The sequence below is a fragment of the Dendropsophus ebraccatus genome, chromosome 11, assembly GCF_027789765.1.
Source record: "Dendropsophus ebraccatus isolate aDenEbr1 chromosome 11, aDenEbr1.pat, whole genome shotgun sequence".
NCBI classification, from domain to species: Eukaryota; Metazoa; Chordata; class Amphibia; order Anura; family Hylidae; genus Dendropsophus; species Dendropsophus ebraccatus.
This window is the reverse complement of record NC_091464.1, coordinates 46,357,009-46,378,105: the sequence shown is the minus strand read 5'-3', so window position 1 is coordinate 46,378,105 and position 21,097 is coordinate 46,357,009. Positions and strand designations below refer to the sequence as shown.

General features: G+C 41.6%; 1 protein-coding gene across 1 annotated transcript in view; it reads right to left on the bottom strand.

Moving 5' to 3' along the window:
* Positions 1 to 3,044, bottom strand: part of COL26A1 (collagen type XXVI alpha 1 chain) — a 280,252-nt gene extending 277,208 nt beyond the window's left edge. The window contains exon 1 of the mRNA XM_069944702.1: positions 2,775 to 3,044. Within this exon, the coding sequence (XP_069800803.1) occupies positions 2,775 to 2,926 (152 nt within the window). The 5' untranslated portion in view covers positions 2,927 to 3,044. The remainder of the gene's footprint in view (positions 1 to 2,774) is intronic.
* Between the last annotated feature and the right edge of the window lie 18,053 nt (positions 3,045 to 21,097).

The window sequence follows — 21,097 nt, the reverse complement described above, 5'->3', positions numbered from 1 at the left end:
AGCAGAGCTGCTTGGTAGTTCTTCTTTTTTACCCCTAGCTGCAATGTGCTCTGATGATGTTGGAGAGGTAAACCTGCTCAGTTATCAAAGCGGAAAAAACTTCTGGGAGCGAGAGATTGTGTTGTCAAATGGGGATCAGTTCTCTACTGGAATAACAAGTATTTTAGTAACTAGAGATGAGCGAATCTCTCATCTAAATAAAGAGCAGAGCTTAGTTTGATCAGTGCTCCACTTATCGAGTCGGCTGCCTGTCAGCGCTGCTCCGCTCCCTGCAGCTCCACCCCGGGTGCCAAGGAAAAGCTGGATCCAATCCTGAGAAACTGGAAGAAGTTTCCCAGAATTGGATGCAGCTTTTCCCGGCATCCAGGGAGAAATGGCAGGGAGGGAGGCAGTGCTGACAGCCAGCCAGCCGACTTGATGAGTAGAGCGCTGATCAAGCGCTTGTCTTCATTTAGATGAGCAATTGGCTTATCTCTATTAGTAACTCGCCTTTTTTATGAAATAAGATCATTGATGCAATTATTTACCTCTAGATAACACCTGTAAGCACTTTTGACTTGAATTTTTAGACTAACATAAAAAAAAAATTAAAAATGCAAATTCCACGGTAACTCCATAATGTTTTTCCCTAAAGGAGTAATCCGAAGATTTTTTTTTTCTTTAAATCAACTTTGTTAAAAAGTTATACAGATTTGTAAATATTTTATTTAAAAATCGTAAACCTTTCAGTATTTATCAGCTGCTGTATGCCCTGCAGAAAGTGATGTAGTATTTCCCGTCTCACAAAGTGCTCTCTGCTGCCACCTATGTCTGTGACAGGAACTGACCAGAGCAGGAGAGGTTTTCTAGGAGCTTTACTACTGCTTTGGACAGTTCTTGTCACAGACAGAGGTGGCAGCAGAGAGCACCCCGTCAGAATGGAAGTAATACACCACTTCCTGCAGGACATACAGCAGTTGATAAGTACTGGATGACTTGAGGGCTTTTTTTTTTAATTAGAAGTCATTTACAAATCTGTATAACTTTCTGACACCAGTTGAAAACTTTTATTTTTATTTTTTATTGAAGATGTGTACAGGGAAAATGAGCAATTATTATCCATTCTGGGTTATTGAATGCTGTTTTTTTATAGTGTTATTATTAATATTACTACTGTTAATATACGATTCAGTGTTATTAATTATTTAATCATTTATATTGTAATAATGTATTTACCAGATATGGATATTTCTCTGTAAAATGAAAGGCGACATGCAGAAAGGGATACCTAAGTATAAACTGGTCTAGAAAGTAAGAAACATATATATATAGTTGTAAAACTGCTAAATATGTTACGACGCATAAACAATGTCACAGACCCCACAAAAATGAAGAACAGGTTACGGGCCTATTTAATACATTAGTTAGAAACAGAACATGCTGTACATCCCGCAGCAACACTCCCCTCTAGAGGCCAGAGGGAGAACTACTGCAAAGCAGATGCTGACCAATGCTTTCTCACTTCAGTGGTTTCGGGACAGTGGAGTTCATGTAGGTTCACGATGCATGCTTCCTGACAGCGATCCGTGGTAAAAGTTTAGGCAGAGCAACTGCAACTACATCACTACAAAGTAGGTCAATGGTAATGTACTGACAACCTATAAAGTTGGGTAACTGCAATAAACATCACATACATATTTTTGAACATATTGGCATGTTGGGTCCCATATACAAAGACATGACAAAATGTGCAGCAAATTCCCAGCGCAACCCACAGGATCCCACTCTCATTTTGCTTACTCCAACATGGAAATTAGATTAGTGATTATAGATTTAGTATCTATCAGTACCAGTACTTATGCATTTCATTGATAGGTATATTGGTTATATATGTTACCTTTTATATTTTTGCCCAATAATTTGTAAAATTACCTGCATATAGCCTTCATTCTGTACCTATATCTGACTTGGGCAACATGTGGTGAAGCCAGTGCTTATATACATACAGATCTTCTATGTGAATGATGAAGAGTGATCTGAGAGTATTCTGGATATTAAAGGTCATTGGGCTCTTACCAACCACTATAGCTGTGATGACACTGGATTTGGATGAATAAAAGATGTTTGAGAAGAGTACTCTATCTGACCAAAGGGCTGCGGACCAGGTCAGCCTCCCTCCATGAGCAGCTCAGGTAGTCACTAGAGATGAGCAACCGGGTTCGGGTTCGAGTCGATCCGAACCTGAACGATCACCATTTGATTAGTGGGGGCTGCAGAACTTGGATAAAGCTCTAAGGTTGTCTGGAAAACGTGGATACAGCCAATGACTATATCCATGATTTCCACATAGCCTTAGGGCTTTATCCAACTTCAGCAGCCACCGCTAATCACATGTCGAACGATCGGGTTCGGATGGATTCGAGCATGCTCCAGGTTCGCTCATCTCTAGTAGTCACCTAATGCCCCATGGTAAATTCCCACCCCACACACATAATATGTACATTTCTACATATATACCCCACATCCACTGATACAAATAAAACCGCCCCCTCTATAGCCATGACCAGCTACATCTATATGTCTTTAGGTCTATTATAAATACATTCAATAACTGAGAATCCCTTTAAATATACCATATGTACAAAATTGTTTAAATCAAAGCATACGTTTGCTTTGCTAGATGAAGAATTACTTTTAGACAATTGTGCATTATCATATGCAAATAAAAATGACTAAATATGTTCAAGCATAGTCTATAAAAGTTGAATAGAAGTGCACTCATCTATCTCACTTACCTGCGATTTGAGTAACTTGCGCTGGCGGATGCTGAATTTTGATCAGGATAGTTGTGCTGCAGAGTGGATGCTGGGAACTGATACAAGAACCCAGTTCCACAGGTAAATCCCAACAAACTGGAAGACCAGAGCAGAACAAGAGGATATCTCATTTTCTTAAATGGGGGAAATAATTCCAATATGAGAAAGCAATGAACAGATCCAGTGCCAATGAGGCTCTTTAATACAGGGGCTCTAAAGCTCTGCAGAGATGAACTAAGCACACAGGAACTGGTTGCTCAAGGCATTCTCTGAACTAAAGTCCTTTAAATTTGGTAACGTTTGCTCCAGTCATTGAAAAGGGGGCTGTGACATTGCTAGGCTGCACATAACTAGCACCACCTAGTGGTTCTTCTGTATAATAGCAACTTCTGATAAGTCTCAGAAATAACTATCATGTTATCATCCAGAATACTGTATATTTGATCGACTTAGTTATGAATGCAAACATTGGCAGATATATAAGCAGCAGAGAGACATTTGTAACTTCTAGGTTTACACAGTTTGGTGCAGCTATATTTGTTAGGATTGGGTGGTAAAGTAAGTAAAAGTAGACACATGGATGGAATATATTCATTGAAACTATTGGAACCAAATGGTTTTTCAGTAAATCCTGTATTTTTTTTACGTATGATGATGGAACTCTATATAGTATTGTATCTAATTTAATCGTACAGATTTAGAGCATGTTCAAAGGATTTGCCATAGGCAAGTCATGCATGGATTTTGCAAATAATCTGAGAAAGAAATATGAAGCTTAAACTCAACAAGGATCCTCAGCATATTTTTACTGTATAACATCTATCTTATGATGCTGCATGGATAAAATGTATGGCATAAGTAAAAGCACCTCAAAGCTATGTTCACACTTTAGTTTCTTTTTGGCTATTTGGCCAAACAGAACAAGGGGTTGCAGATGGTGTAGTGCAGGACTAGCTGGGTGCAGTAGTGCATGGCATATATCACATGGCAGTGCTGATGCTACTGTAATGTCCCCAGTGTACACTCAAACAAAGCAAGTTAACTGAAGATTTTGGGGACATTTATGAAGGTTGAGAGCGGGGTAAGATGCAGATTATCCCCTCCTTCCTGGCGTATGCCAACCATATACCCCGCTCACCTGATAGGCGGGCAGGGGGCACGGCAATGCAGGTAGGAGGTGTGGTCTCCTCCTGCACCTCATTTACCATTATTTATGCCTGCTTGGAGGTGTAAATCATGGCAGAAATCTACATCTGCAAGTCAGACTGTATTGACTAAGAGGCATGGCTCATTCATTAAATAAATTCAAGGGAGTTCTGGATGCTTCTCTTGAAAAATATAATATTACAAGTTATGGGCATTAGATCTCTGGTAAAACTTTGATTCAGGGATTATTCTGATCGCCATTGAAATCGGGAAGGAATTTTCTCCCTGTGATGGTGCAATTGGCATCTGCCTTATAGGGGGTTTTGCCTTCACCCTGGATTAACACAGTAGGGTTTGTGTAGGTTAAACTTGATGTACTCTTGTCTTCTTTCAACCAGTATGCCAGTCTTTATAAATGTCCTTTGGCACCTTTGGTAGTAATATAATGTGGTTGTTGTTCACTATTATATATAGTTATATAGCAGTGAATTTATTGGCTGTCATGCAGATGCATTACTGCTGCATTCACAAAGGGTACTCAGACTGCACTATTGGAGAATTCTGGGGTTCATATGTTTATTACCAGAGTTGAGAGAGCATACTCGGATGCTCAGGTAACCTTCAAAGGATGTTTAAACAAAACAGACAGAAATTAGAATGAAAAAATTTAACAGGTTTGTGCAAAAAATCATTAGAAGTCCAGCGGGATGCCTGCAATTGCTGCATCCTACCAGACTTCTAATGTGTCCTGCACAAACCTATTTCATTAAACTTCCCTTGAAGGGACGAAATAAACAAAAATTAGAACAAAAAATATATGTTTGTTTGTGCAAGATATATTCAGCATGATGGCCTAGGATAACTAGGCACTCTCCGCTTTGCCAAGTAAGGGGCACCTGGTAAAATGGTAAAATTTCCGATTGATTTAAATGGGAAGCACTATGCTGCTTCAATTAAGATCTTGGGTCAGGAAATACCTGGTTTGCAGATGGGTGTGTGTCCATGTCAATATTTTATGGTGTATTATTCAATATTCACTTATTATAGTAATTGTGGGTGATAAATCACATGACAAAAGAAGAACAGATTCTCCCCTCAGAAATATGGCTATAATGTATAGGCTCAAACATATTGTTGCCTCATATAGTACTGCTTTCAAGTTCCACCTTCTGAAACATAAGCATATGCATTTGTTTCATAGTAATGCAGAAATGCCGAGTCTGTGTCCAATTTGTGATATCGCTTGGATTCCAATTATGGGTAAGACCAGAGGGAACATCAGTACAGTCTGTTCTATAAGTATGTGAAACGGTCTCCATCTGAGTTCTTGTAAGACAGCTGTGCTCCTGACGTAATGCTCTGATGTTATTTTGTGATAACAATGACTGGTATAGATAAATAGAAGGCCATGTCAGAGAATGGAGAGAGAAATGGTTTTAACACAGAGTCAGGTCCAATTGGCTCGGACAATATTGACATGGGATGTTTATAGTCTCTCTCTATTTTTCCAGAGGCTTAAGCTTCCTCCCTTACTCCAAGATCATAATAAGGTTAGGTTCAGGTCACATTTCCCCTCAGAGGTTCTGCTGGGGCTTTCATCAGCCATTGCTGTATTTTTAACAGTAAGAACACTACTACACAATGCCAATATCTGTGTAATAGGGCCAGAGATCAGCCGACAACCAAGCAAACACTCCTCATCCTCACAACTCCCCAATAAATAGGGGACGTGACGCCAACGAGTGATGACAGCAAAGGGCCGCATGAATGCTCTAGCAATTTCTAGGAGTACTAAAAGTCTGAGGTGCTTTATTTAGAAGTGTGAACCTAGCAGTTATTGCTTCTTATACAAATGAACCAGGTCTATGCTTGATATAAATCATATATTGGCCAAAATGCTTCATTATAGAAATATCGTATATAATACCAACACCACCATATTATGTGGTGGACACTTAGGGGGACATTTATTAAGTCCAGTGTTTTTTACGCCGGACTTATAAATGTCCCCGCATCTCCAGCGCTACGGAGATTTATGTAGAGGCGGATTGCCTCTACATAAATCCTGTGCGCGTCGGTGCGCACAGCCGAAAACCTACGTCACCTGAAAGGTGGAGTAGGTTTTCGGCGTATCTTTTAGTGTTAAAAATGATAAATCGCGCGGACTCTGAATCCACGCCCCCCGTTCCGCCCCCTCCACACCCCCTCTCCGTCCCCCTGGTGCAAATCGCCCCTTTCTGCAAAAAAGTACGCAGTTTTGCCTTGATACATGTCCCCCTAAATGTACACTAAATGAGGCTCCACATACTCTTTTTGTATATTTATACACACATAGGAAGCGGCCTGTCAATTAAAGGGGTTGTCTCAGCGAAAAAATTTGAAGGACAGAAAGGGGTTGGTGTAAACATAATAAATAAGTTATACACACCTGTCCCGGTCCTCTGCTGTCACCGCACCGCAGCTCCTGGTTCTCCTGCCTGCTCAGTTATCAAAGAAGACAATTCCAGTGGTGACATGGTGTTACAGGAACTGGGACATAGAGGAAACCAGCAAAGGACTGGGAGCAGCAGCGGCTGCAGGGGAATGGTGTGAGCACAATTTATTTATTATGTTTAGACTTCTCTCCGATGTCCTTTAATTTTTTATTTTGCCCAGACAACCCACTTAAGCTTAATGTGGCATAAAGCAACCTCAGGGACTGCCCCAATGACTAATTACACTCATACTGAAGCGTAATAAAGCTAAAATTTCTCTGACACACAACGTGCGTTGTGTTACCAGGGCCTTCCTCCACTGATGAGATCCCTTTAAAAGTCCCCAAGGAGTCCAGTAACTGTATAAAAGCAAAAGGCCACTAGCTACATTGACATCTGATGTACTTCACTGTTCATGGTTGGAGTTACATTACTCCTTATACTACACTACTATTTTGTAAAGGATGGTTGTAAGGTAGATCTCCCTTTTAACATACCTCCCAAGTGTCCCTCTTCTGGAGGGACAGTCCTTGATTTTGACCCTCGCCCCTCTGTCCCTCTTTTTGACCTTGGAATTAGATTTGCATTTATAAACCTTTTATGTTGCTCTAGAAAGTGTCTGGTTACTTACTATATAATAGACTAGAAACTGCATATTATTTTATCACGTGGTACACGTTGGATCCTAAAAATTGTTATATTCAGATGAATCATGTGACATTATGGCCTCTTTCACACATCATATCACACGTGCAGACCATATGGCCCAATACACACATCTGTAGGTTGTATGGATCCATTTTGTGGATGTTTTGTGTCACCAGGAGTAACCAACAACCAAGCATAATTGTGCTTGCTAGAGGGAGTGGTAACCACGCTCACTATGTCTTGTAACCATCAAGCATGGTGTGTCACTGTCCTGTGAAGAAAGGTAAAGTCTCCTCTTTCACCAATACATTTAGCATTTGTTTCTTTAACCACTTCTTTTCAGTAATAGGAATATATACGTTACTGTACTGATGGGGCTGTAAATGTGTTTGGGGCCGCTCCAATCAGTGTAGCTGGGTCCGGAGAGAATGACAGGCAGCTGCGGTTTCACATATGTCATAAGCCCTTAAACGCCACAACGCATAGCGTTTAAGGAAGTCAGTGACAGGTTAAGCACCTGTCACTGACTGATTGGGACCCCTGCAGCATATGGTAACTCCGTCTTGTTGGAACGGCGATCTGAAGATAGGGTCTGCTCTCAGGCAAACTCTATGTACAGATTACCCATAGTACTGATCTATGCTATGCTATGGCATAATATTTAATATTATATATAAAAAAAATGTATATAAAGTGATCAATATTTTTCTTTTAAACTATTATCATATCAATAATAATTAGAGATCACAAAATAAGAAAAATGAGCCCCCAACCAGCCCTGTAGGTGGAAAAATGAAAGCGTTATGGCTCTTTGAAGGTGAGGAGGTGACACTGCTTCATTGTGACATGGACATCCGTGCATCAATGACCTTGGTCATTAAGGGGTTAATCTTTAACCTTCTCTTAAGTAAGTGGTTGTGAAGTAGTAATGTAATGTGATTCCTACTCTAAACAATTAATAACATTGGATGTCACCTTAGCTGCTGGCCATGTGCTTTATATAGTTACTGGACAGTGGTTTGTTGCTTTCAATACTTCCATTCAGTCCTCTAACACTACAAATCTCAACTAAACAGGCCACAGGGCATCAAACATCCTGCTATATTTTAGTCTTACTCATTTTAAAGCTCCACTAGAGTCCCCTGAACCATCTATAGTCTACAACATGGCTGTTGTCACACACAACTCAACTAGTCTTGCTTCTCTTTCAGAGGACCTTACATCTCCCTCAGGGACCTTCTTAAAGTAACCTTTTCCATATCCCTCGCTGCCTAGCTTGTTTTCCCCATGATAAAATATTGAAACAAAAATTTTTGAAAAAGGCAGACAACACCATTAAAGGGAAAGTGAAAAATGTCCAGGAGGCAGGGGGAAACATAATAAACAAGTGTTACTTATCTCTCCCTGTCTCCCCAAAGCGCCGCATTACAGACCCTCTGCTAGAACTCCTTTTCTCTCGAGTCGTGACAACATTAGAAATACCCGACCCCACTGATGGTTTGCCCGCTCAGCCAATCAGTGACAGCAATGTCCCGCCCCAGTCACTGACGGGGCAATCCATCAGCCAGTTTATGATGTTTCTGGAGAAGGAGATTCATTTTCCAAAAACTTGCACAATGTGGAATGCAAATTGTTTGTGCCACACTCTACATCAGTTTGCACAGTTACAGTATATCATTATTACAAAGAGCAATTGTTATGGTCAGGTATGGTAAAGGCAGTCTGACAAGACATGGACAGTGAGCCCTAAACTGACCCCACCCACTGTCCCTGCCTACTTGCCACAAGACAGTCCTAGGTGACTGCGGACAACCACCAAGGCGTTCCATATACTTAATACGTGGAACACAAAGCACGGACAGACAAACAAACACAATACGAGGTGTCAGACAAACCAGGTCAGCAACAGTCGGGCGGCGTAGTACAAAAACAGTAAACAGGAGAATAGTCGAGGTCAGATGCAGAAGGTCAGGAATACAGAGAACAGAGTAAATGGAGTAAACTGGGAGCTGAGCAGGTGAGTGAACTCTAATAGTCAGTAGGGGAGGAAGAAACTTGCTGCTATTTATCCAGTATCAGAGACTGGGTCCAGCAGTTGATTGGACCAGCCCTGATCCCAGCACCAAGTTCAGCTGAGTAGATCTAGCAGTCCAGTAAGCCCTGCACTGCCAGAAGTGGGTGTGGCTGGCAAATCCTAACACAATTCAGACCATGCAAAAAACACAGACAAACTCAGCGCCTCCTCGGCCGCCCGGCACGGACGGAGGAGCGCAAAGTCATATTCCTAACAACAATGTCTCCTTGATTATATCTAAATGTATAGTTGTTTCTGTTGTTTTTACCATTTAACTATAGAACGGGAACTTACCATTTAACTATAGAACGTGTGTTCCCCTATCTGCACCACCACACCATGTACAAGTACATGTGTTATCCAGTTTGGGTAATTGCCCTCAATAGTTTAATGTTGTGAAGATTTAAAGCAATATTGTCTGCACCAACCCACTTCCCCACACCGCTAGTACCGTCCGTTTGATGAGACTAAGTCCTTCCTGGTCGTGTCTTTTAGGCTATGTTCACACAATTTATGAAAAAAAACGGCTGTTGTTTTCACTTTAAACAACATCATAATGCAATAATTTGCATTGAAGTCAAACAACTGCTTGTCCGCTGTTTGCTATGGCCATCAAAGTAATAATCATGTCAATTATTTCCCACCACTGTCTAAAGACTTCAATGCAATTTTCATTTAAAACAATGGCCCATGTTTGATACTTGTTTTGAGTGCCAAATAACAGCCGTTGTTTATACAACGTGTGAATATAGCCTTAAAATGAGCCTGGTGCCTAGGTTAGGGTTAAAAAGTATCTTTCAATCTGCAGTAGCCATGTCAATGTGTCAATGCCTAGACTGTCTGTGCCCCAGGCCTGTGATGCTTCTCCTTTATCATCCCCTCCCTCCTCATCTTTAGGAACGCCCCTGGGCAGGATTTCTCCTATTCATCAATTGTCTAAACAGTGTGCATGTGCCTTAATAATTCAAAGCAGCACATGTGCACTGTTTAGACAAGGGATGAACAGGAGAAATCCTGCCCTGCGGCGTTCCTAAAGATGGAAAGAAGGAAGGAGGAAATGAAAAAAGGCGAGGCGTCGCAGGCCTAGGGCACAGATAATTTAGGTCCCGCCACATTGACTCGGCTGCTGCAGATTAAAAGATAATTTTTCACCCTAACCAAGGCATCGAGAGCATTTTAAAAGACACAGCCGGGAAGGACTTACTTTCATTAAATGGATGGTACCAGACGTTTGGGGGAAGGGGGTGGATACAGCATTGCTTTAAAGTGTTCTACATTAGTACACATTATTTTAACAACTACAGGAAAGTAATATAGTGGTGCCTTGGATTACAAGCATAATTGGTTCCGGGACTGTGCTTGTAATCCAATCACTCTTAAAACAAAGCAAATTTTCCCATAAGAAATCATATAAATGCAGACAATTTGTTCCACACCCCAAAAATAATTATTTATTATTATATTATGACATTATTATGTCATATTATAAGTTACTGTACAGTATAGTAATCAGCATGTGGAGTATGATGTATAGTAAGTGCATAAACCTGAAAAAAAAATAGCAGCAGTTTGTAGATACAGAACGGAACTGCAGAACCCCATAATGTAGTAGCGTAGTACAACAGGCTAGAATAGAGATGCTGGGCTGCTGTCAAAGGTCTGTATGGGGAAGCGGGGGTGTTCAGCATAGACCAATCAGGAAATGAGAATCACAGAGCTGTGCAGGGGGACAGTGACATAAACTTTCCTACACAGCAGAGTGTATAGCTAAGTGTAAGTGCAGGCACATTATAGCAGCAGTGTGTATAGCTGAGTGTTAGTGCAGACACATTATAGCCGCAGTGTGTACAGCTGAGAGTAAGTGCTGGCACATTATAACAGCAGTGTGTATAGCTGAGTGTAAGTGCAGGCACATTATAGCAGGAATGGAGAGAATGGGAAACACAAGGGCTGACAGAGACTGCAGGGAGCATGAAGGAATGAGGACATATGTGGGCACATAAATGCAGCACTCTCTGGAGAGAGAGAGGGGTTACAGCTATGAAGAGATTACCTCCACAGTCCTGTCCCCTGATGCAAGCCCCAGCCTGAAGAGGATCTGCTATGATTTGGAAGGTGAGGGAGACTTCCTGGGTCAGAGTGCAGTGCTGTAGACCTCGCTATGCAGACCATGCCCCTCCCCCACTCCCCCTTCCACCCAGTACAGGGAGCTCTTAAACCAAAGCAATGCTCTTAAACCAAGTTACAATTCTGAAAAACTGTAAGCTCTTCTTGCAAAGCGCTCTCAATCCAAGTTACTCTGAAACCAAGGTACCACTGTACTAGCTATTATTACAAACAATGTAACATTTTTTTTTTTTTTTAAACATTTTTATTGGTAAACAGATAATGAGATGTCATAATAAACAATAACAGCATCATCCTACATAAGACCTGACAGACGATCCCAAGTACATCAAAGGTGCATAAGATAACTACGAAGTAATAATATAGCAGGTAACAACAAGGAGTTGAGAATGTCGCTCCTGCCAGGTCGGGGTAAACATGTGACATCATAATAAAGGATAAATGATGAACAATTTTCCCTGATTCCCTCATCGCAACCCCCCCCCCCTTAAACTACCCCTCCTCCCCGCTACCCCGTCCTCTCTCGTCCGGAAAAAGCAACTCTCATGTAATTCTCCTATCTGGCAATTGGGGCTTGCCCAATGAATTTTTCAAAGCTTCCTTATTATACCATTCTGTGTAACAATTTAACATTTTTAAATGCTGTATTTGCTTCCAAATGTAAAAGAATAGAAAATGCATTTACCCACCTTTTCTATACCTTTAGCAAAGACACTGCAGTAAACGTTGGCCCTACCCTGTACCCTGCTCTTGGCCTCTTTACAGATTTAGCTAACTTTAAGCTTTCTCTACATTTGTCTAAAAGGGTAAAATAAACAAACTTACACCAACTAAATTTAACAAGTTAAATATAAAAGAATAACCAAAACAAGAGTCCACCCTTCCTTGAGTTGCTGCGTCATTTTCATAGCATTTAGCTGAAGACAGGGACTGTATCTTTCAGGGAAGGAAGTGATCTTTTAGTAGACAACACTCACTAATTTAGATTTGTCATTGTTGAAGTGGTCAAATGTAAAATGCTGAACTAGCACAATGAAGGCAGAACTGTAATACTGTACATACTTGTTTCATACCAAGATATTAAAGAACATTTCTAAAAATGAATAGTACAGAGAGTTAGCATGTTTTTAGCTCCGCCAGTAGTAAGCCTGGGGCTTTGCATGCTGTATTTTATTTGTGACAAAGCAGATTAGTCAGCTCACCCCCATAGTGCCGGTTTCAGTTGCACCATCAGTGTCCCAGGAAGGAGTACGTGGAAAATACTCGGGCCGTATCCCGGTGAAGCAATGAAGAAGAATAGAAGTGGATTCCACAGCTTTATTGGAACATAATTAAAATATAACAAAACAATAAAAATGCGCCGACGCATTTCGGGTGCAACCCTTAATCATGGCAAGTTACAAATGGCAAAATGTTACATGGTAATTAGCACTGAGCAAAGAATGTCCTACTAGGTGGGAGGAGAGAAGCAATACCAGGTGTAATCAAATGCATCATTAGGCCATGTTCACATGGCGTAAGAGACCGTCCATTCCGTTACCCGGCCGGGTCATGGAGCAGCCGGTCTCTGAAAAGATTATTCCGGCTGGTTCTGCAGTACCGGACAGATGATCTTTATGGCCGTAGAGTTCTGATTCGGGAGCATCAGCGCGTGCCCGCATCAGAACTTGCCACTTCACACTATGAAGCAAAAGGCTGGAGCCGCACGCTCCATAGTGTGCACTGACATGTTTTTCTACGGCTGCTATTCACTGAATAGCGGCCACAGAAAACTGACATGTCAGTTGTTTGCGGCGCGCAGTTGGGAAAAGGGGGGTGATTTGGACTTTTAATAGGGGAGGGGATTTTTTATTAATATAAACACTTTTTCACTTTTTTTTTTTACATGAACTAGAAGTCCCCCTGGGGTACTTGTATATACACAGCACTAATCTCTCATAGAGATCAATGCTGTGTATATACACAGCAAAGATCAGTCACATTGGTGATAGACTGCACTGGCTTGCTGCAAACCATAGCAATCTATTGCCCAGCCGGGATCAGCGTCAGTGCGACGCTGAGGCCCGGCACGGGCAGAAGAACTGATCTCCCCCACGATCGCATTGCAGGGGGGAGATATCCGTCCCACTAGACACCATTATGTATAAAGCACTTCAATGCAGCTATCATGTTTGACAGCTGCATTTAGAGGCTTATTTAGCCGAAGCGGCACTCCCCGGCTGCAGATCACAGCCGGGAGCGGCGCCATTCAGAGCGGGGTCCCGGCAGGACCCCTCTCTCATGTCCCCCCGTGTCACCATGACGTATCAAATAAGTCATGGGATGCTAAGGAGTTAAAGAGGGAAAAACCAAAGAGTTGAATAAAATGTTTACTGTGCAAAAAAAAGAGATGTCAAACATAACAAAACAAAGAAAAGGGTAAGGAGTAGAGATGATCGAACAGCGGAAAATCTTAGATTCTATAGAACTCAAACCTTGTTGAACCTTCCGCATTTGATTCCCGATGCCTTCCCGGTCTGTGGGGAAGGAAAAGACAGCCCGGATACTGCCTGGAATTCCGGGATTTAGCCTAGGTAATAGGGTTCGAGTTCTATATAAACCTAAGATTTTCCGCTGTTCGATCATTTCTAGTCAGGAGGACATGAAAGAAGCAAGAGAAGAGGAGCAGAGCACTCAGACTAATCATTCAGGGTCTATCAGTTTTAATAAATCTCTTCCACTATCATTTATTCTCTAGAAAGCATCAGTTACTTAATAAAATTGCAATATTTAAAGGTTTCATAGAAAAACTAAGATTCTCAGGGAAAAAGAAGGCTACCAGGCCAAAAAGGGCAGAGCCCACCCAGCCACACACCAAGAAGGATAAAGTAGGAACTTCAACCTCGAAAGCCAACAAGGACAAAGAAAATAAACAAAGTTATGCTTTAACTTTTCTAACCACTTCAAAATATAAAGAAAAAACAAAGACATCAACCAAAAATATGAAAAGAACATAAACATTCACTTTGATGTCCTGAAATGTGATAAGCATATTGTATATGGATTTGTATATTAAATATGGAGGGAAGCTACATAAAATAACAAGTTTAAGACAAACATCAAGAGGATTTCTTGAGCCCCTCAGATATTTACATGAAGCGAGATCCTATAATCTATGTGTAATGTACAGTATGTTTCATTTGCATTCTGAGAGAGATGTCAGTCCAGAAGGGAAGACTATGTAGACTGTCTGGAAAGTGCAATGGTTTTATTCTGATACAATGTGGCATTGTAGGTTGGCATTGGCAGAGACCTTATTACAGCTTTATGAACTCATCAAAAAGGATTAGGGATGTCTTGGAGCATTACTGAACAAACACTATTACTATTACAAGATTATAAGATTACTTTAATAACAGTACTGCAAAAGAAACAAAAGTGAACCTATGAATGGTGAACTTTCGGAAGATGGACAGCCACTTTATTATTAGGGCTTAGAGGATTATCTAAGAGAGGTGCAAAAATGCTAATGGACAGTAACCCATTACATAATATCAGTAGATGGCTTTGATCCCACTTGTAGGAGCTTCATCGACAAACTCAAGGTATGAGATATGTTTTGCACAGTTGTTGCATTGACACACATCAACCTCGATAGATCAGTTTGACATGAAGGTGACATTACTATCTGTCATCTGATTCCAGTTCCCTGTCAGAAAGCCCATTTTGCTGCTGATGTCAGACAAGTCAGAATATTTAACATAGTTCAGGTCATCTATCAATAGTGATGACTGTGCGACACATATGTTTTAATGCCAACATCTCTGAATCCTTAACATACTTGAAGGACAGTTCATAAATCTGTTGCAACTTGACCTGGAAATAGGTTTACACCAGGGTCTTTTCTTAAACAAAGAGTATTCACATGCTTATTTCCATCACAGATCCACATAACAAGGAAATAAATGCTCATTTGGGATAGTGCGCAGACATATAAGTAACTTTTTTTTAGTCCTTAGTGGCCACATGTGGTACTGCTGCTGTATAGTATATGCGAGAAAAGACAATCTTAAAAAGAGAAGTCCATCCCAAATCTAACTTAAAGTAGGTTATTGCAACCTAAATGTTATATAAATTCAATAGACACTATGGAATTAACTGAGTTGCCTGCAGAGGCTCAACTCTGTACCCCAGAACCTCAGTGACCTGAGAGGACTGCCCTTCAAGAAGAATGGGATGCCATGCCTCGGCAGACAATACAGTAAGTCGACTTGTGAACAGCATTAGACATCGCTGTAAGGCTGTGATTGAGGCTCAAGGTGCACGTGACACGTTATTTGGACAGTGATATTTTTGTTGGGGTACACCCACCACTGTTCCCTCTTGTTTCAATAAATTGTTTGAGATAAGGAAATCAGCATTGCATGCTTCTACTTAAATGCCCTATATATATATCATATAACATCACTGTGTCACTTACGTTTTCCATATATTTCACCTGCAAACAGACTTTTTGTCATTAACTATATGCAAGAACATCACAAATAATAACAGACATGTTTTATTATACACTTTTTGCATTTAGCCACACTGATTTTTTATAGGTGCTGTACACATTTTATTACTTTTCATATGTTTATAAGGAATACAGCATACGGTAGATTGGATGGGCCATTACAGCTCCTCCATTAACGCAATGATACCTAAGGCTATGTTCACACTACGTAAGCTATGTAATAATCACGGCCGTTGTTGCCGATTTGCAACAACGGCCGGGATTACTACGTAGCTTACGTAGTGCTGCCTTCAATAGAATCCAGGCCACACACTCCATTGTGAGCAGTGGGGAATTCTGATGCGGGTGCGCACTGATGCGCCCGCATCAGAATTTAGCGGCGGTAAAGATCATCCCAGCCGGTCCTGCAGTACCGGCCGGGATTATCTTTTCTGAGAGCGGAACGGAAAAGTCACAGAACAGCCTGTCTCACACAAAGTGTGAACATAGCCTTAGACTGCAAACACTGCTTTTTTTTTTACAATATGCTAATTTTCACATTAAGGTTATGTTCCTACTTAGAGATGAGCGAACCGGGTTCGGATTCGAGTCGATCCGAACCCGAACGTTCGGTATTTGATTAGCTGGGGCTGCTGAACTTGGATAAAGCTCAATGACTGTATCCATGATTTCCACATAGCCTTAGGGCTTTATCCAAGTTCAGCAGCCACCGCTAATCAAATGCCAAAAGTTCGGGTTCGGATCGACTCGAGCATGCTCCAGGTTCGCTCATCTCTATTCCTACTACTTCTTTTTTTTTTGGCCGTGTTTTGGACGTATTTTCGTCCAGCCAGCATTCTGACGTCCGTCCTTTGATGCCTGAAAATATGCCCATATTATGCAAAATTTGGCTGTAGTTTCACATCAAAACGCCGACGGTCATAAAACTGACAAAATAAGACATAAGGAAAACATAGCCTAAAAAACATTCTTAACATAAGCAACAAAACAGCTGACATATTTTCTACCATTACTGAAGAGGTTATGATGGGTAACAGGTAAAATAGCGACCACAATCGACCAACTATCCGTTACACAGATGAACCACCATATCTAGTAATCAAAATGATATATCGTCCATAAACAAGGGGAAGATGAAGTAACACACAGATGACTTTCCAGACATATCCCATCTTCTGAGACTTGATGAAAGAAAGTAAGAAAGTGAGTCTTGAGAAATACATAAGGACAACAGGGGTTAAAAGGAGTCTTGAATTTCACATATGGGCTAGGTTCACACTATCAGATTTTTCGTCCGTCATTGCTGACAGCCATCAAAAAGAAGTTCAAGATTTGCTAATGATGGCCGTCTATAATGATCAAGATCATAATAGACAGCAGTCATTAGCAAATATTGGACATCTTTTTTGGCGGCCATCAGCAATGATGGACGAAAAATCCTGTAGTGTGTACTTAGGGTATAACCTGAGATTTTTATTTCTTGTTTTTGTTATTGTCATGACTGCACCTGATAAACCCTTGGTTTCAAGCTCTGGACGCCGGCTATGGCTGTTGCAGAAAAGGTTCCGTTCTTGCTAGTTGTTCTTATGTTTGCATCTCACTGGTGTAAACATGGTTTTAAGACTCATTTTCTGTGCTTGTGGCCTGCTCTAGCGTTCACCTTGTTTACCTATAATCGCTTCTTATTGTGTGCAAGGTTTATTGGTTTCCTGACTTTGGGTTGTGTCTTTCACTACGTGTTTGCCTTCTGATTTGGTCTATATTTTTGGACCTCTGTTTTTTTTTACTCTGGTTTGCCTCATTGACTGTTTATTCACATGTCCGTGTCAGTTTTTACTTTCAGGAAATCCTGATCAAATGTCATCAGGAAAGTATCAGGATTTCCTGACAGTAACCCATTTTTGGATATGTAAAAAAGTGTGCACTCCGTAGAGATGCACGCTCGTCGGCGCTGCACTGCAGATACGTAACTATTTTGCTGCTATATAGATCTTGAGGGTTCCGTATCCTCAGTGTTAATCTAAAAAGTACAAATACCAATATGATCTATAGCGCTATAGTTAACGGGAGGATGATATTAATCAAGTGATGGTATAACGTGAAACAAAAATGAATATAGGTTTATAGTAACTGTATACACAGTTGCTATAGTAGATAAACAGGTAAATACCCCAGGTTTGTATTATAAAGTAATCAATACCTAGAGTGCAAAGCACTGATATGGTGTTGTATGTGACTACTCAGATGGTATCATTGGTATCCATTTTTACCTTCAGGAAACCATCAGGAAATGTCTTCAGGATTTCCTGATCAGAAGAAAAAATAGGACATGATGGGAGATGTAGTTCTGATAACTGGGTGGTCACAGCTTGCAGAACTACAACTCCCATCATGCCTGGCTGACATGTCATGATGAGAGTTGTACTTCTGCAGCCTGTGGCCACCCAGGTTGCAGGGCATGATGGGAGTTGTAATTCTGCAACCTGGATGACAACAGGCTGCAGAAGTATAACTCCCATCATGACCTTTCAGCAGGGCATGATGGGAGTTGTAGTTCTGCAAGCTCTGACCATCCAGTCTGCAGAACTACATCTCCCATTATGCCCGGCTGACAGGTCATGATAAGAGTTGTACTTCTGCAGCCTGTGGCCACCCAGGTTGCAGGTCATGATGGGAGTTGTAATTCTGCAACCTGGATGACAACAGGCTGCAGAAGTAAAACTCCCATCATGACCTGTCAGCAGGGCATGATGGGAGTTGTACTTCTGCAAATTCAGCGGCCACAGGCTGCAGAGGTACAACTCCCATCATGACCTGTTAACAGGGCATGATGGGAGTTTAAGTTCTAGGGGGGTGATCTCACCTGTCCTGGTTCCTGGCAGATGGTGCAGTCCAGTGACGGCGGCGACAACAGCAGGAGGTGAGTTGGGGGGGGGGGGGGTCGTGGTGGTGGCTGGAGGAGGAGGATTGCGAGCTGTGGGTACGGGGGCCGGTATTCGGGGGTCGCTATCAGGGGGGTTGGGCAAACACAGTAGGTAAGCGGGACTGATGTGGGGGGAGGTACGGTGGCGGCGATACAGGGGTGTGCCGGGGCCCACAGCAGCCAGCCATGCATGCGCTCCTGGTCCCGGGGGGTACAAGCGGGCTGCAGTCAGCGGTCCCGGGGGGCAAGGGGTGCGCAGGGGGTGATTGGGCGGCAGGTCCAGGTGCCCAGTAGAAAGGTGTGCTGGTGGTGCCGCCGGCCTGATGTACATCAGGAAAGTGCCCGTGATTCCAGCGCTCCCATAGACTTCTATGGGGGCGTCCGGGCGGGAATTCCGGACAAATTGGAACGGTTCTAAAAAAGGGTGTCTGTGACTAATTAAAGTCTATGGGTCCGGAAATCCGTCCGGATTTCCTGATAGGAAATCCAGATGGTTTTTCCGGACATGTGAAGGGGGCCTTACCAATAACAGCACAGTCTATTGTGGTTACTGGTATAATACTGTAGACAGCACATCGGACTTTTTATGTGTTTCTATGGAAAATATAAACACATAAAAAGAGCTTCTTTTAGAAAACGTTTGACTAAGTTCAGTGTTGCAGGTCACAAGAACTTAAAGCCCACGTCTACAGCCTTACTTATGGAAACAATTTCTATATAGGCATTCTGCTGAATAAAGCATTTTCCTCATTGGTCCCATGGGTGCTCTTAGTGAAGGAATGCCATGCTTATAATCCTATTTAACATAGCATGGTAAATATTATCTACTTATAACTTTATTGTTCTGCCCTTTTTTATGTACTGAGGCCTTAAAAAAGTTGTCTTACCATCCTGCTGACAAATATTTTCATGATACACAGCCTGTTGATTTACGACTCGATAGTTAATTTTTTTCTTACCATATTTATCACCTGACTCACATTGGACATATGCTGTGTGCCATGTAGGAGCTCTGAGCGCACCCTCCACATATGATCCTGATTATTACATCCTACATAAAGTAACTCACCATCCCTTACATCTCACTGTTTAATGTAGCCGTGTCTATGGCTTCAAACACAAGGAACTCATGATAGTTCTTAGTCAGTTTTTTTCATGCCTTATACTACCTCATCCTCTTGTATATGTTGAATTAAATGGTCATCAAAGAGGTAGAGATCCACATGATAATGAAAAAATGCTGGCTTTTATCATGGGGGTCTCAGATATCATTGAACTTGACAAGATATCAGAAGGGGACAGTAAACATCAGAAGCACCTGAAGTGACTCAGAGTTGTAAATCACTAACATTATACGATGTGGTAAGAAGCTATAATCTGGAAGTCTGGAGTTTAAAGTAGAGATGTGAATGTGCTAATACCTCATGCAGTGAGTGTACTGTAGGTCAATATATTGTATATATGTATCTGATTCCATTGCTTCAGCTTTACTATAAAATAATATTTCTGTAACTGAGTTATAATTTCATGAGCTAAACATCGACAGCTACTTAAAGGATTGGTGTCACTAAGAAAACTAGGTCTATAGTGATGCAATATGTTAAATGAAACATATTCCAAATTTACAAGTATTTCTTAAAGTGTCACTGTTGTTTAAACTTTTTTTTGCAGAAATGAATAGTACAGTCGATTTTGAGAAACTTGGTAATTGGGTTTATTAGCCGAAAAATGCGTTTTTATCATGAAAAAACAGTTTGAAGCTCTCCCCCCTGTCTTCATGGTTGTCTATGTAGAGGGGAGGGGTTAAGGGGGATGAGGCACCAAAACAGGACAACAAAGAGTTAATTTACAACTATATCACTGGCTTTCTTCTCTGCTATAGCTATGGCTTTCTTCTCTGCATCAGCGCGCGCCCGCATCAGAGCTTCCTATAGCCCACAGTGAAGCGAGCGGCTGGAGCCGCTCGCTTCACTGTGTGAACTGACAGGTCTTTCTGCGGCCGGAATTCACTGAACATGACATGTCAGTTGTTTCCAGCGGCGTATGGGATCCCGTCCGGAGCGCACACAATGTGTGTACGCTCTGGCCAGGATCCCATAGAACAACAGGCATTGTTCCACCGCGGTAAAAGTACGGCCGTTGTTGCCAACGGCCGTACTTTTACTTAGTGTGAACAATAGCCTAATCTGCTCCATCAACCCACTGGCTACAAAGTATGGCTCCCCTACTAGTTAAATTATTAATAAAGTGCTTTCTATAGCAGTTGTACCTTTCAGATTGTTGGACAGGACTGGGGTAACAGGCGTTGTCTTCTCCCTACATGCCTTTTCCATGACCTTTGGGCAAATCATTTTGAGAGGGAAGATCTGTGTGGGACCTTGCTACTTATGGTCCTTTTACACGGAACAATTGATC